The following is a 14,211-nucleotide window of genomic DNA, read 5'->3' on the forward strand; positions in this document are numbered from 1 at the left end:
AAGTTAATATATTGGGTGCAGGGAATACAATTTAATGGAATAAGGTGCTCCTTCTTTTTGAGTTTGATACTATTGCACTGAACAATTTTTAAAAACATAAATTTTGGACAAGGTGATAAATCTTCACTGGTAGAGAAAGTTTCTTCTTTCTTATACTAACAGAATCATAGGACCTAACTCTCTACATTGATTAGTGGAAACATCAGATTTTTTTCCTAGTCCTCTTCCTATCTTTTTTTTTTTTTTGACACTTTTCTTCTATTATTTCTTAATGTTCTAACTTGCTTTGCTTCAGTGATTTATTTTGTGTGGTTTGGTACAGTTGTGAGTTTACCATAGAATATCCGTTTTTCACAGCTTAGCTTACTCTTTCTATTATTCTGGCAGATAGATGACTGTAGGTAGGGATTTACTTAATTGTTTTTTTGCGAGTAATACATCTAACTCGTCATAATTTAAAAGGGGCTTACATATTGTTGACCATAAATGAATTTTTTCCCAATAAGAGAACATAAAGTCCATTTTTACATTTTTAATTTTTGCTGCCTTATTAACATAAGGCTTGAGTTTATTAGCATATGTGATGATAACAGGAAAGAAGAGATTGGGATTCAAGTGGGCAAATAGCCCTGTAAAAATTCCATAATTAAAATATATATTCTTGAATGATCTTTAGATTCAGTCTTACTTTTTCATCATTTAATAAACATGTATTATGCCCCTATTATGTACCCGTCACTGTGCTAAGCACTGGGGATACAAAGAAAGGCAAAAGACTGTTCATGTTTTTAAGGAGTTCACAATAGGAGAAGATCACAAATGAAAAGAAGCTGAAAAGTGGAGGAAAGGTGGAGGGAGGATACCTATGGTGGGGCATGATAAAGTGCTGCAGCAGGGACCTGGGCTCTCTCCTTTAATAAAGGACCTAGGAGGAACTCTCCAAATCTTCATTCTTTTGGTCAGGGGGAATGAAGGGACCAGGGACAAGGGACACTGAGAAGGTGTAAGTTTCAAAGTTAATGTGATCATGTAGAAATAGTTTCTGGACCCAGTGATGAAGTCCAGGAGACAGGATGGAGAAATGATGAGATGATTGCCCTCAGTCTTCTGGAAAGAGTATTCACCCCTCCTAGATCTTCTTTCCCCATTCCCCTTTAAGCCCCTTCAGTGGGAATGAATAAAGGACCCTACGGACAAGGGGCTAAGGAGGTGTGCATTTTAGAATTGTTGTGATCCTATAAGAGACAAATTTCTGGAGACTATGACATTTAGGAGAGTAGCCAGGTTGGAAGTGATACTCAGACATTTCTTTATTTCTAAATCATGGATAGATTGAGAGTTGTCTGACTTCATGGCGGAATTAGTCAATAAAGTATTTACTAAAATCCTTAATTCTTGCTTCAAGGAGCTTGGTCTGCTGTGAGAGAACAACATGTTTGTGTTCATATATTTGTGCAAAATAAATACAAGGGAATTTTTTTTTGGGGGAGGGAAGGTACTAGCACGCAACCTTCTACATATATATTGTGGTCCCCTTTTATCCTGCCTTTTCTAGCAAATAAACCATTCTATTATTCCCACTCTATCACTAATTTCTCCCTGTGTCCTGGCTGAATCCTTGCTGCTTACAAACATATCTGTCTTTCCTATCCATCCCTCAATCTGTCCATCCTCTCTGTTATAACTACATTTCTTAACTTTTTTTTTCTTTCCTTTATATCTATGCTTTCAAAATAATGTATCTTTTCATATACTTTCCTCTATTTCTTAACACTTTTCAGTCTGCTTCTGACCTCGCCATTCAATTAAAATTTCTCTTTTTAAAGGTAGCAATGAGCTCCTAATTGCCAAATTTAAAGGCTCCTTCTCAATCTTCATTTTTCTTGATCTCTCTTTTAACAGTACTGATCATTCATTGTCTTCTCTTTGATACTGTCTTCTTTCTCGGATTTTTTTTTTTCATTTAATAGTATTTTTTTCCCCAATTATATGTAAGATAGTTTTCATCATTCATTTTTTTAATAATAGCTTTTTATTTTCAAAATTCATACAAAGATAATCTTCAACATTAACCTTTGCAAAACCTTGTATTCCAAATTTTTGTCCCTCCCTAATCTTTCCCACCTTAGACAAGTAATCCAATATGTGTTAAACATGTGCAAATTTTCTGTACATATTTCCACATTTAATATACTGCACCAGAAAAATCAGATCAAAAAAGGAAAATAAATGAGAAAGAAAAAAAGGAAACAAACAACAACAGAAAGGTGAAAATACTATTTTGTGATCCAAATTCAGCCCCCACAATTCTTTTTCTGGATAAAAAGTCTATTAGAATTGCCTTGAATCACCTCATTGTTGAAAAGAGCCATATCCATCAGAGTTGATGATCACATAATCTTGTTACCTTTGTATAATGTTCTCTTGCTTCTACTTACTTAACATTAGTTCATATAATCAGCATTCATTTTTGTAAGATTCTGAGTTCTAGTTTTTCTCCCCTTCTCTTCTCCCTCCTCCAAGACAGCAAGCAATCTGATATTAGTTATACATGTATAATCATTTTAAACATATTTCCATATTATTATTAATTGATTTCCATTTAGTCTCCACAGTTCTTTCTTTAGCTGTGGATGACATTTTTCATCCCAGGTCTAGTAGATATATTTTAGGTTTTTTTCTGAGAAGAGCTAAATTTATTATAATTGATCATTACACAATGTTACTATTACCATGTACAGTATTCTCCTGGTTCTGCTCACTTCACTCAGTATACGTTCATACAAGTCTTTCCAGGCTTTCTGAAATCAGACTGCTCATCATTTCTTATAGAAAAATAATATTCCATTACATTTATATTCCATACTTATTCAATGATGGGCATCCACTCAGTTTCTCATTCCTTGCCACCACAAAAAGAGCTGCTACAAACATTTTTGTACATGTGTGTTCTTTTCCCTCTTTTATGATCTTTTTGGGATACAGACCCAGCAGTGGCACTGCTGCATCAAAGGTGTGCACAGTTTGGATAGTTCTTTTGGGCATAGTACCAAATTGCGCTCCAGAATGGCTTGATTAGTTTACAACTCCTCCAACAATGCATTAGTGTCCCAATTTTTCCATACCCTGTCTAACATTCATCATTATCTTCTCTTGTCATTTTAGCTAGTTATGCTATGTGTGCGATGGTACCTCAGATTTGTTTTAATTTACATTAATCAGTAGCCATTTAGAGCATTTTTCATATGACTATAGATGATTTTAATCTCTTCCTTTGAAAATTGTTCTTATCTTTTGACCATTTATCAATTGGGCAATAACTTGTATTCATATAAATTTGAATCAGTTCTCTACATATTTTAGTAATGAGGCCTTTATCAGAAACATTAGTTTTCTTCTAAAAGACTTTCCTGATCCACCTTAATGCTAGTACATTGACAGTTTATTCTGTATCTATCTTGTTTTATATATACTTGTTTTATGTTGTCTCCAATTTTAGAATGTGGCTGCCTTGAGGAAAGAAATTGTTTTGCCTTTTTTGTATACCCAGTGTTTAGCATGGTTCCTGGCATATACTAAGGGCTTAGTAATTGATTGTTGACTTATTAGCAGCTGGGAAGGATTTTTCATATAAAAGGGGGCTTTGAGTTGAATTTTGAAGGAAACAAGTTCCTCTAAAAAGTTAAATTTGAGGAAGCAGACTGAAACTCAGTCTGAAAACTCAGAGGAGACAGATTTCAGAAGGAAAGGCTAGTCAGTAGTATCATAGTGCTTCAGAGAGGTCAGTAATATCAAGAAATGACAATATTCCATGACATTTGGCAATTAAGAGATTGTTAGTAACTTCTGAAAGAGCAGTTTCATTTGAGTTATAAAGTTTGTAGACAGATCACAAAAGATTGAGAAATGAGTGAAAGAAGAGGTGGTGGAGGATTGAATCTGAACTTTTTAGGGAGGAGACACATGTAGAACAATGGCTTTAATAGGGTGGTATTCTTTAGTGAAGGCTTTATTTTATTTTTTAAATGAGAAGACTTGGATGTTAAGAACCAATAGATACAGAAAGCAAAGATTAAAGAATGGAGTGATTATGAAGGAAATTTGAGGAAGATTTAAAATAATGGTGTGTTTTGTGCATATTCATTTTCTTGAATCAGAAATATAATTGCTGTATCCATTTCTCCCCTTTTTAGATAAAGCAGTGTTCTTTATTCTTCCATTTGCCCTCTAATTCCTTTCTGTGACTTATTTTCATTTGCAGTTTTGTTTTTGTAAAATTTCATATTCAAGAATTACTTAAACTACTTAATTCTCTGGCTGTCAATTCTTCGCTTAGAAGCTTTTATTATATTCTTATACTCTGCCAAATCATGTTTCTCTAACCCCTGAAGATGTAGAAAATGGATGCTTTACAGTGCGGCACAAATTCATTTGAAATCCTTTGATGGAAGTTTAATTTAGCTTAAACTCAGGATGTTCAGAGTGAACATTTAATAGATAACCCAGAAAGTTGGAATCTTGGAATCTAATGCATATCATATCTGTATTTATAACATATATGTATAACATATATGTTTATTTATTTATAACATAATATGTCTTATAATATGTAGTACATATTGTTCATTTTCATTACTTTGTTTATTGCTCTGCCATCAGATTTGATAATGCAACCCTTTTGTATTTTAACCTATGTGAAATAAATGATTCTTAATTTTTTTTTTTTTAAACTTGGTATCAGTAAGCCAGTTTTTTAGTAGCAGAAAGAATCTGCAGTTCAGAACGAGAAGAGCTGGGTTCTAATTTTAGGTATAATACTTAATAACTTTGTGGTAAGAGCAGCTAGGTGATGCAGTCAGTAGTGTACTGGCTTGGAGTCAGGAAGATTGGATTTCAAATATGGCCTCAGACACTTATTAATTGTTTGACTCTGGGCAATTCATTTAATCCTGTTTGCTTCTGTTTCCTCATTTGTAAAAGGAGCTGAAGAAGGAAATGGCAAACCACTCTAGTATTTTTTCCAAGAAAACCCCAATTGGAATGATGAAGACTTGGAAATGTCAGAAACCTTCTTAATTATCTTAATTGAAGTTATCTTAAATGAAGAATGTTGTTGGTATTATGTAGAAATGCTACATTTGTATATATGTAGAAATATAGCTATGTAGAAAACTGCATAGAAAATTATGTAGAAATAATGTAAAAAATCAGGATTTTTTATATTCTGTGACTTTGCTGACATTGTTATTCCTGTTGCACCTAGCCTGTCTATTGAGAGCTTCCACAGTATTCTGACAATATTTTTGTGTATTTTTTGACTGGACAGTGGAGTTTATAGCTATTTCTTTTAGGATTTTTTAATAATTTCTCCCTCTGATCCATTTTTAGAACTCTAGTGGGTCATTTGCAGGTAAATATAGACTTCCTTCAAGTCCCAGCTAAAATCCCACAAGAAAACTAATCTTTCTTATAGTATAATTTTGTGGTGTATGGAGCTTAATTGTCTTATTGTGTTTTTTTTTTTTTTTTTTCATTTATAGTCTTAGAATGGATTTTGAGAGAAATCTTATGTGTTCAAAATAATATGCATATTTAATTTTGTTTTAGACATGTTAACTTTGGAAAATTGAAAGGATAGCCATATAGAGAAGACCAGCAGGAAGCTGGCATTTTGGGACTAGGATTCAGAAGAAAAAATTGGATGGATATATATATATATATATATATATATTTTAATTGACTTGATGAGAATTGGTGAATAGACAGAGAAGAGAAGAAGGTCCAGGACAAAGTCTTATTGGGTATCTATGCATAATGGGGAAATTGATGATCTAGCAAAGGACACCTGGAAGAGTTTGAATAGGGAGGAAACCAAGAGGGAATATTGTCATGAAAACCAAGGGGAAGAGAAAATATCCTGTAGGAGATATGTAGAAGATGGAGAAAGAATAATTATAATAGAGGTCTTAGGATTTAATTGGTAAACGATTGTTGGTCATGTTTTAGGTAGCATTTTTGGAGAGTGGTGATAATAGGAAGCCATATTTACCAAGGGGGTAAAAAGTGGATCTGAGAAAAATGGTAGCAACAAATGAAGGGAACCCTTTTAAGGATTTAGTTGTAGAAAAGAAGGAGAAATATAAAATAGCTTGAGAGGTTGAAATAGTCAAGACTTGAACAAGTTTGTAAGTAGGAATGATCTAGGTGATAAGAAAGATTTAAGATGAGAAAAAGGGGATTTTCAAAGGGGCAAACTTCTAGAGAAGGGATGAGATCAAAATACAAAAAGGAAGTTTATTTTGGCAAGGAAAAAGGCTACTGCTTTCTTAGGACTTAGAAAAAAAGAGAACATGGAGAAAGATTTTAATGTATGGAATGGCTTAGGAAATGTATTTATTTCTCAGTAAATTAGAAAGTAGAAGAAAGAAGTGGTATAGGGAGCAGTAACAGTAGGAATATTTGGAAGGAATTGAGATTGTATTGTTGAAAAAGAATAGTTTGATGAGGAGGTAGTCTTAGAAAAAAGACACAAAGCTAGGAGATTATGGTGAGAGGAATTTCAGGTTTCTGGATCACTAAGGCATCCCAATCATAACTGATGATGGATTAGAGATATGATCTTTCCTATGTATGGCTGAAATAGAATGAAAATGTTGGTCATGGGAATTGAGAAGGCTGATGCTGAACTAGCATAAGAACAGGGATTTGGGTTGAGAGGGAAGATTGCGAGTAAGATAATGAATGTCTTAAGAAAAGAAGGAAAATGACTGGAAAGCTGATTGAACATAGCAATAAAAATCTGAATATGATTGTTATGAATTCCAAAAGAGAAGATCCTGTAATGGTGATAAAAGAAAAGGGGCAAGACTTCTTAAATTTTTTCCACTTATGACCCCTTTTTTCCTGAGAAATTTTTATGTGTATATAAGTATATAAAAGGTATGTAAATCAAACATTCAGTTAAAATTTCCTGTATAAGATAGGGAACCACAGTTTAAGTAACTGGGGTCTCAAGAAAAGAGTATATAACTTATTTTCCTCCTAGCCCAGGGTGTTTTAGATGATGACTTGAGAAAGAAGGGTCAACTGTTACTAAAGAGAGTGGAAAGTGAATATCTTTCTTCATGAGGGAGTTAGGTTTTGATAGCACAGGAATTTAGAAAAAGTTTGAAGGGAAGATATCAAAGATAAAGAGAACTTAGTACAGTACATTGGAGGGTTCTATGGGGACATGAAACTAGGAGATGACAGAATGGAATTTGGACTGTGGAGGTGTGGACAAAAATGATAGTTTGGGAAGAATTAAGATTTGAAAAAAGATTTTCTTCTAGAATATGTGAACCTGAATCACAAGTATAAGGAAGTTTAACTGCTATTGAATGGGTAAGAAATGCTTCATCAAGATCACCACCATCCTATGATGCTAAATCAGTACTTTGGAAAAAACATAATGTAAAATTGGACCAGTCAGGTATTGTACATTTGATCAAAATTTCACTGGGATTGTTTTTTTAAACATTTGAACTCATTATCCATAGATATAAGACCCAATCAATTTCATCTGTAACAAAAAAATGATAGAATTAAATTTCTCAAATGTTTTTTGAAATTTAAATGTTTTTTCTTTTATCTAATTGATAATAGAGGTATAATGCACTTGATATTTGATGTGATGATTGTCATAATTCTAATACATTAAAAATAGACATGAATTATTTTTATAAATACATTTTTTTTTTTTCTTTTTAAAGGAAATGATTGTTGACAAAGTAAATGGACAGGTCGTTCCTCGGTATTTGATATATGACATAATTAAATTTAATGTAAGTACCTTTAAAAACTTCTATGCTGGTTTTGTTTTAAAAGTTAAGATGTTCTAAAATTATCAATATAGTTTAAATTGTAAAATATTTTTTGTAAATAATTGAGCTGAGGAAAGTGTAGTATTTCTCAGAAGTTGTGTTAGATGAAACTTTGAGCCAAGCCTTTTCTTTTTAAAACAATGTTCTTGAAGAAATACAGAGATAATTGTATTTTTCTTTCTTTTTTAAAATTTTTAATAGCTTTTTATTTACAAGTTATATGCATGGGTAATTTTACAGCATTGACAATTGCCAAACCTTTTGTTCCAATTTTTCCCCTCCTTCCCTCCACCCCCTCCCCTAGATGGCAGGATGAACAATACATGTTAAATATATTAAAATATAAATTAAATACAAAATAAGTATACATGTCCAAACCGTCATTTAGCTGTACAAAAAGAATCGGACTCTGAAATATTGTACAATTAGCCTGTGAAGGAAATCAAAAATGCAGACAGGCAAAAATATAGGGATTGGGAATTCAATGTAATGGTTCTTGTCATTTCCCAGAGTTCTTTCGCTGGGTGTAGCTGGTTCAGTTCATTACTGCTCCATTGGAACTGATTTGGTTCATCTCATTGCTGAAGATGGCCAGATCCATCAGAATTGATCATCATATAGTATTGTTGTTGAAGTATATAATCTCCTGGCCCTGCTCATTTCACTCAGCATCAGTTCGTCTAAGTGTCTCCAGGCCTTTCTGAAATCATCCTGTTGGTCATTTCTTACAGAACAATAATATTCCATAATATTCATATACCACAATTTATTCAGCCATTCTCCAATTGATGGGCATCCACTCCATTTCCAGTTTCTGGCCACTACAAAGAGGGCTGCCACAAACATTCTTGCACATGCAGGTCCCTTTCCCTTCTTTAAGATCTCTTTGGGATATAAGCCCAGTAGTAACACTGCTGGATCAAAGGGTATGCACAGTTTGATAACTTTTTGAGCATAGTGCCAAATTGCTCTCCAGAATGTTGGCGGAATTGTGAACACATCCAGCCAATGTATTAATGTCCCTGTTTTCCCACATCCCCTCCAACATTCTGCATTATCTTTCCCTGTCATTCTAGCCAGTCTGACAAGTGTGTAGAGGTATCTCAGAGTTGTCTTAATTTGCATTTCTCTGATTAATAATGACTTGAACATCTTTTCATATGGCTAGAAATAGTTTCAATTTCTTTATCTGAGAATTGTCTGTTCATATCCTTTGACCATTTATCAATTGGAGAATGGCTTGATTTCTTATAAATTAGAGTCAATTCTCTATATATTTTGGAAATGAGGCCTTTATCAGAACCTTTTCCTGTAAAAATGTTTTCCCAGTTTATTGCTTCCCTTCTAATCTTGTATGCATTAGTGATAATTGTATTTTTCTAATACTTTCAAACAGTCTTGTATTCTAGTCAATGTTATGACTTTCCCAGAAATTTAATATTCTTAGTTTCATATTAGAAAAAATAAGAATGAAAGAGTGAGAATACTTAATTTCTCTCTGCCTTTTCAGGATATTGTACCTGTATTTAACTTAAATGTGTTAAGTCCATTATTATTTTGAGTAGACCTTTGATTTGAGTACTTGTGGAAATTCCAGTGAGGAAACCCCTTCTTCCAGTATAGGTTGACACCTGTTCTGCAACATTCTCGAGGAAGTATTCTGGGTCACTGAGAAGTTAACTGACTTTTTCTTAGTTTCAGAGTCAATATATGCAGAAATAGCAGTCTTGCATCCAGCTTATCCTGATTAAATGCTGGCTCTCTATTACCACAATACTTTTCAATACCAAGAATAGTAAGGAGCTTACTAAGGAATTTTTCCAAATTCCATTTTTTATAATTTAAAAATAAAAATATAAATAGTTGACCAGAGTAATTAATACACAAGTGGCTTTGCTGCAAAAAAAAAAAAAACAAAAAAAAAAACCAACAAAACAACATGAAAATTAGCCTGCTTTTATTTTTGAGATATTGGTACTGTTATCATCTCATTTAATTTGAGAGAAAACTGTGAAATTCATACCAGAATATACTGTTTAGCAGTGCCAGTAGTAAAGCTTTGAGTAAATGAGTAAACTGTCAAAAGTTAAATAAAAGCTTTTGCTTTAATCTTTTTTTTCCAGTCAATGAAAATAGTAGTCATGGCCTGTCCTACTTAACTGGAAATGTTAAATGTTAAATGGCCTTTGGTGAGCTTAGTTCTATGTACTTGATAGTTGTACAATAAATATTTTTATTTAAATTGAGTAATGAACAGCCTTACAAAGAACTTTTTTTTTTAACATTTTAAAGATTTTTTCCCCCAAATTCTTTCTCTTACTCCCACCCTTTGAAAAAGTAAGAAATATGGTATCAATTCTACTTATGAAATAATGTAAAACATATTTCTGCTTTAGCCATGTTGACCCCCAAAAAAGGTTTTTTTTTTTTTTTTTTTTTTGGTTGAGGCAATTGGGGTTAAGTGACTTGCCCAAGGTCATACAGCTAGGATGTGTTGATTAAGTTAAGATTTGAACTCGGGTCCTCCTGACTTTAGGGCTGGTGCTCTATCCACTTAGCTACCTAGCTGCCCTCCAAAAAGGTAATTTTAAAAAGAGGAAGAAATATGCTTCAGACTGCTCTCAGAGTTCATCAGTTTTCTTTCTGGAGATAGAAAACATTTTTATTATAATTTCTTTGAGATTTTTAGGGATCACTGAATTGATCAGCATAGCCAAGTCTTTCACTTTGATTATATATGATAGTTTTGTTACTGTTACAGTATTCTCCTAGTTCTGCTTATTTAATTTTTAATCAATTCACATAAATCTTCCCAGGTTCTTCTAAAACCATGTCCTTCCTCATTTCTCACATCAAAATTATATTCCATCAAAGTCATATACTTCACTGTGCTTAGTTGTTCCTAATTGATGACTACCCTCTCAGTTTCCAACTCTTTGCTACAACAAAAAAGGAGCTGCTATAAATATATTTGTGCATTTATGTCCTTTTCTTTTTTCTTTCATCTCTTTAAGATGTAAATTTAGGACTGGTATTACTGGGTCAAAGACTATGAGCATTTTTATACCCCTTTGGACAAAATAAAAAAAAAATTATTCTTACAGTTTCATCAACAGTGGGGTAGTGTATGCACATCAAAGATTATACTTTCCCATATTTGTCATTTTCCTTTTCTGTTGTCTTAGCCAATTTGAGCTTACTTATATGAAGTGGTATCACAATTTTTTAGTTTTAATTTATCTAATTATTAGTGATTTAGAGCATTGTTTCTTATGAGTATTGATAGTTTTGATATCTTCCTGTGAAAATTGCCTCTTCATATCCTTTGACCATTTACAAATTGGGGAATAGCTCCTATTTTATAAGTCTGGCTCATTTCTCTCTATGTGTTTGAAAATTGAGACCTTTATCAGGGATACTTGTAAATTCTTTTCTCTCCCTTGTGTTGCTTTTCTTCTAATTGTAACTGTATTGATTTTGTTTGTGCAAAAACTTTAATTTTATCTTAATTAAAATTATCCATTTTGCTTACCACAATCATGTCTGTCTCTTGTTTGTTATTAACTCTTCTCCTAGCCATCAATCTGATGGGTAATTTTTTTCTATGCTCCCTTAATTTCTTTATAGTATCACTTTTTTTTGTCTAAATAATATTCCCATTTTGAATTTAGGTTTTGGTATACATTATGAGAAGCTTTTCTGTGCCTACTTACTATCAAATTACTTTCCAATTTTCCTGATAATTTTTTGTCACATCTTGATTTCTTGCTCCAAGAGCTGGGACCTTTGAATTCATCAAACACTAAGCTATTATGTTAATTTGTTTCTATATATTGTATACCTAATCTATCCAATTAACCAACCAATTTCTTATGCAGTATTAAATTATTTTGATGATTGCCACTTTGTAATATAGTTTAATATCTGGTATTTCTGAGTCCCCTTCCTTAAAAAAATTTTTCCTATTTATTTCCTTGATAGTTAACCTTTTATTTGTCCAGAAGAATTTGATTATTTTCTGTAGCTCTATAAAGTAATTCTTTGGTGGTTTGATTGTTATGGCACTGAATAAGTTAATAACTTTAGTTAGTACTAACATTTTTATTATGTTTTCTCTGCCTAACCACGCATAATTAGTATTTCTGCAATTATTTAGTTTTGTCTTTACTTGTGAGAAGAATGTTTTATAATTGTGTTCCTATTGTTCTACTGTATATCTTAGCAAATAAAATAGACATTTAATCATGCCATTTTAATTTATTTATATTGTTTATTATATATATTATTTATTTCATTTATTTTATTCATCCACTTATTCACTTTTTTATAATAGTGTTTAAAGTTTCCCTCCAGGTACACATGAAGAAACTTTTTAGCATTCTTTCTCTTTCTCTCCCTCTCTTTCTTGAAGCAAAGGATTCTTACAAGGTGCTAAATCAGTGGAATTGATAGAGACAATGGTTATCTAGTTTAGCATGGTTCAGTATGATTGATTTAATCTTAAAACAAATAATGGTTTCCTAGTGATACAATGATTGATTTATACTCAGTATAGAGCATATAAGCTAGGAGCCTTAACCAGGATTCATTCAGAGAAATTCAGAGGGCAGAGAAGACAGGCAGGAGCTCGAACTCTTAGAACCAAGGAGAGAGAAAGCTCTCTAAGAAAGCTAACTGGGTCCCAAGAAAGGAGACAAAACTTTGAAAGAGATAATAAAGGATGTGGACTTTAACCCCTGGCTACTTTTGTGGTGAAGACTCTCCTGAAAAGAAGGCTGCTCCCAGAGACCCAAGAAAACCTAACCAAGAGAACATTACACTTACAAATATGATAGGCAATTTGATATACTAATTCATACATGTGTTCTCATCTAAAACATATTTCCATATTAGTCATAGCTGTTAAAAAAGAAACATCAAAAGAAAAAAAGACCCACAAAAAAAAATAAATGAGAAAAATATACTTCAATCTGCATGAAGAATCCATCAGTTCTTTATCAGGATATGCATAGCATTTTCTTTCATTAGTCCTTTGCATTTGAATTACTGTGTTGCTAAAAGGAGCCAAGTCATTCATAATGATCATCACACAGTGCTGCTGATATTGTTTACAGTGTTTTACTGGTTGAGTTCATTCCAACTTTGCCTCAGTTCATACAAGTATTTCTAGGTTTTTTTGAAATCTGCTTGTTCATCGTTTCTTATTGCACAATACTATTCCATTATATTGATATACCACAGGTTGTTCAGGCTACTCCCTAATTGATGTGCATCTATTTATTCCAATATTTTGCCACCATGAAAAGGGCTGATTTACATATTTTTTCACATATAAGACCATTTCCTTTTTTTACGAGCTCTTTGGGATACCAATAAAGCAATGATGTTATTGGATCACAGGGCATGTATTGTTTTGTTTCCCTTTGGGCATTAGTTCCAAATTGCTCTCCATAATGGTTGGATCCATTCACAACTCTACCAATAGTGTATTATTGTATCTGTTATCTCACATTATTTTCAACCTTCATCAATTTTTTTGTCATTTTAGCCAATCAGATTGGTGATAAAAAAAAAAAAGCTCAGAATTGTTTTAATTTGCATCTCTGTAATCAAAAATAATTTACAGCACTTTTTTATATGTTTATATATAACTTTTATTTCTTCGTCTAAAAAACACCTATTTGTATCCTTTGACCATTATCAACTGTGGAATGACTTTTATTCTTTTATTTTGACTTAGTTCTTTATATATTTGAAAAATGAGACCTTTCTCAAAAGACATTTACTATAAAGATTGTTTCCCAGCCTTCTGCTTTTCTTCTAATTTTTGTTGCATTGGTTTTACTTGTATGAAAATTTTTTAATAGAATGAAAATTTATTTTGCATTTTGTAATGTTCTCTATCTAGTTTGGTTAGAATTCTTCCCCTTCCCAAAGATCTGACAGGTAAACTATTCCTTGCTCTTCTGATTTGCTTATTTTGACCATATCTTGGTACATAGAATGAGATGTTGGTAGGATTCTTTCTTTGCCTATTTTCAAAATAGTTTATATAGTGTTGGAATTAATTGTTCTTTAAATTTTGGGTAGAATTCACTTGTGAACCCATCTGGCTCTGGGGATTTTTTTTCCTTAGGACTTCATTTAATGACTTGTTCAGTTTCTTTTTCTATAATGAGGTTATTTAGGCTTTTTCCCCCCTCCTGGATCTGTTAATCCATGTTATTAATATTTTTGTTGAATATTCATCTACTTTACCTGTCAGATTTATTGGCATATAATTAGACAAAGTTATTTCCTAATAATTGCTTTTTTTGAAAAAAAGAGTAGCAATTCTGCTCTCAAACTA

General features: G+C 32.4%; 1 protein-coding gene across 3 annotated transcripts in view; it reads left to right on the forward strand.

The window, feature by feature from the left end:
- Positions 1-14,211, forward strand: part of RNGTT (RNA guanylyltransferase and 5'-phosphatase) — a 368,631-nt gene that overhangs the window by 124,408 nt on the left and 230,012 nt on the right. For all 3 annotated transcript variants that reach the window (XM_031964539.1, XM_031964538.1, XM_031964537.1), the window contains exon 10: positions 7,752-7,823. In XM_031964539.1, coding sequence (XP_031820399.1) covers positions 7,752-7,823 — 72 coding nt within the window. The remainder of the gene's footprint in view (positions 1-7,751; positions 7,824-14,211) is intronic.

This window comes from Sarcophilus harrisii, chromosome 4 (genome assembly GCF_902635505.1).
Source record: "Sarcophilus harrisii chromosome 4, mSarHar1.11, whole genome shotgun sequence".
NCBI lineage: Eukaryota > Metazoa > Chordata > Mammalia > Dasyuromorphia > Dasyuridae > Sarcophilus > Sarcophilus harrisii.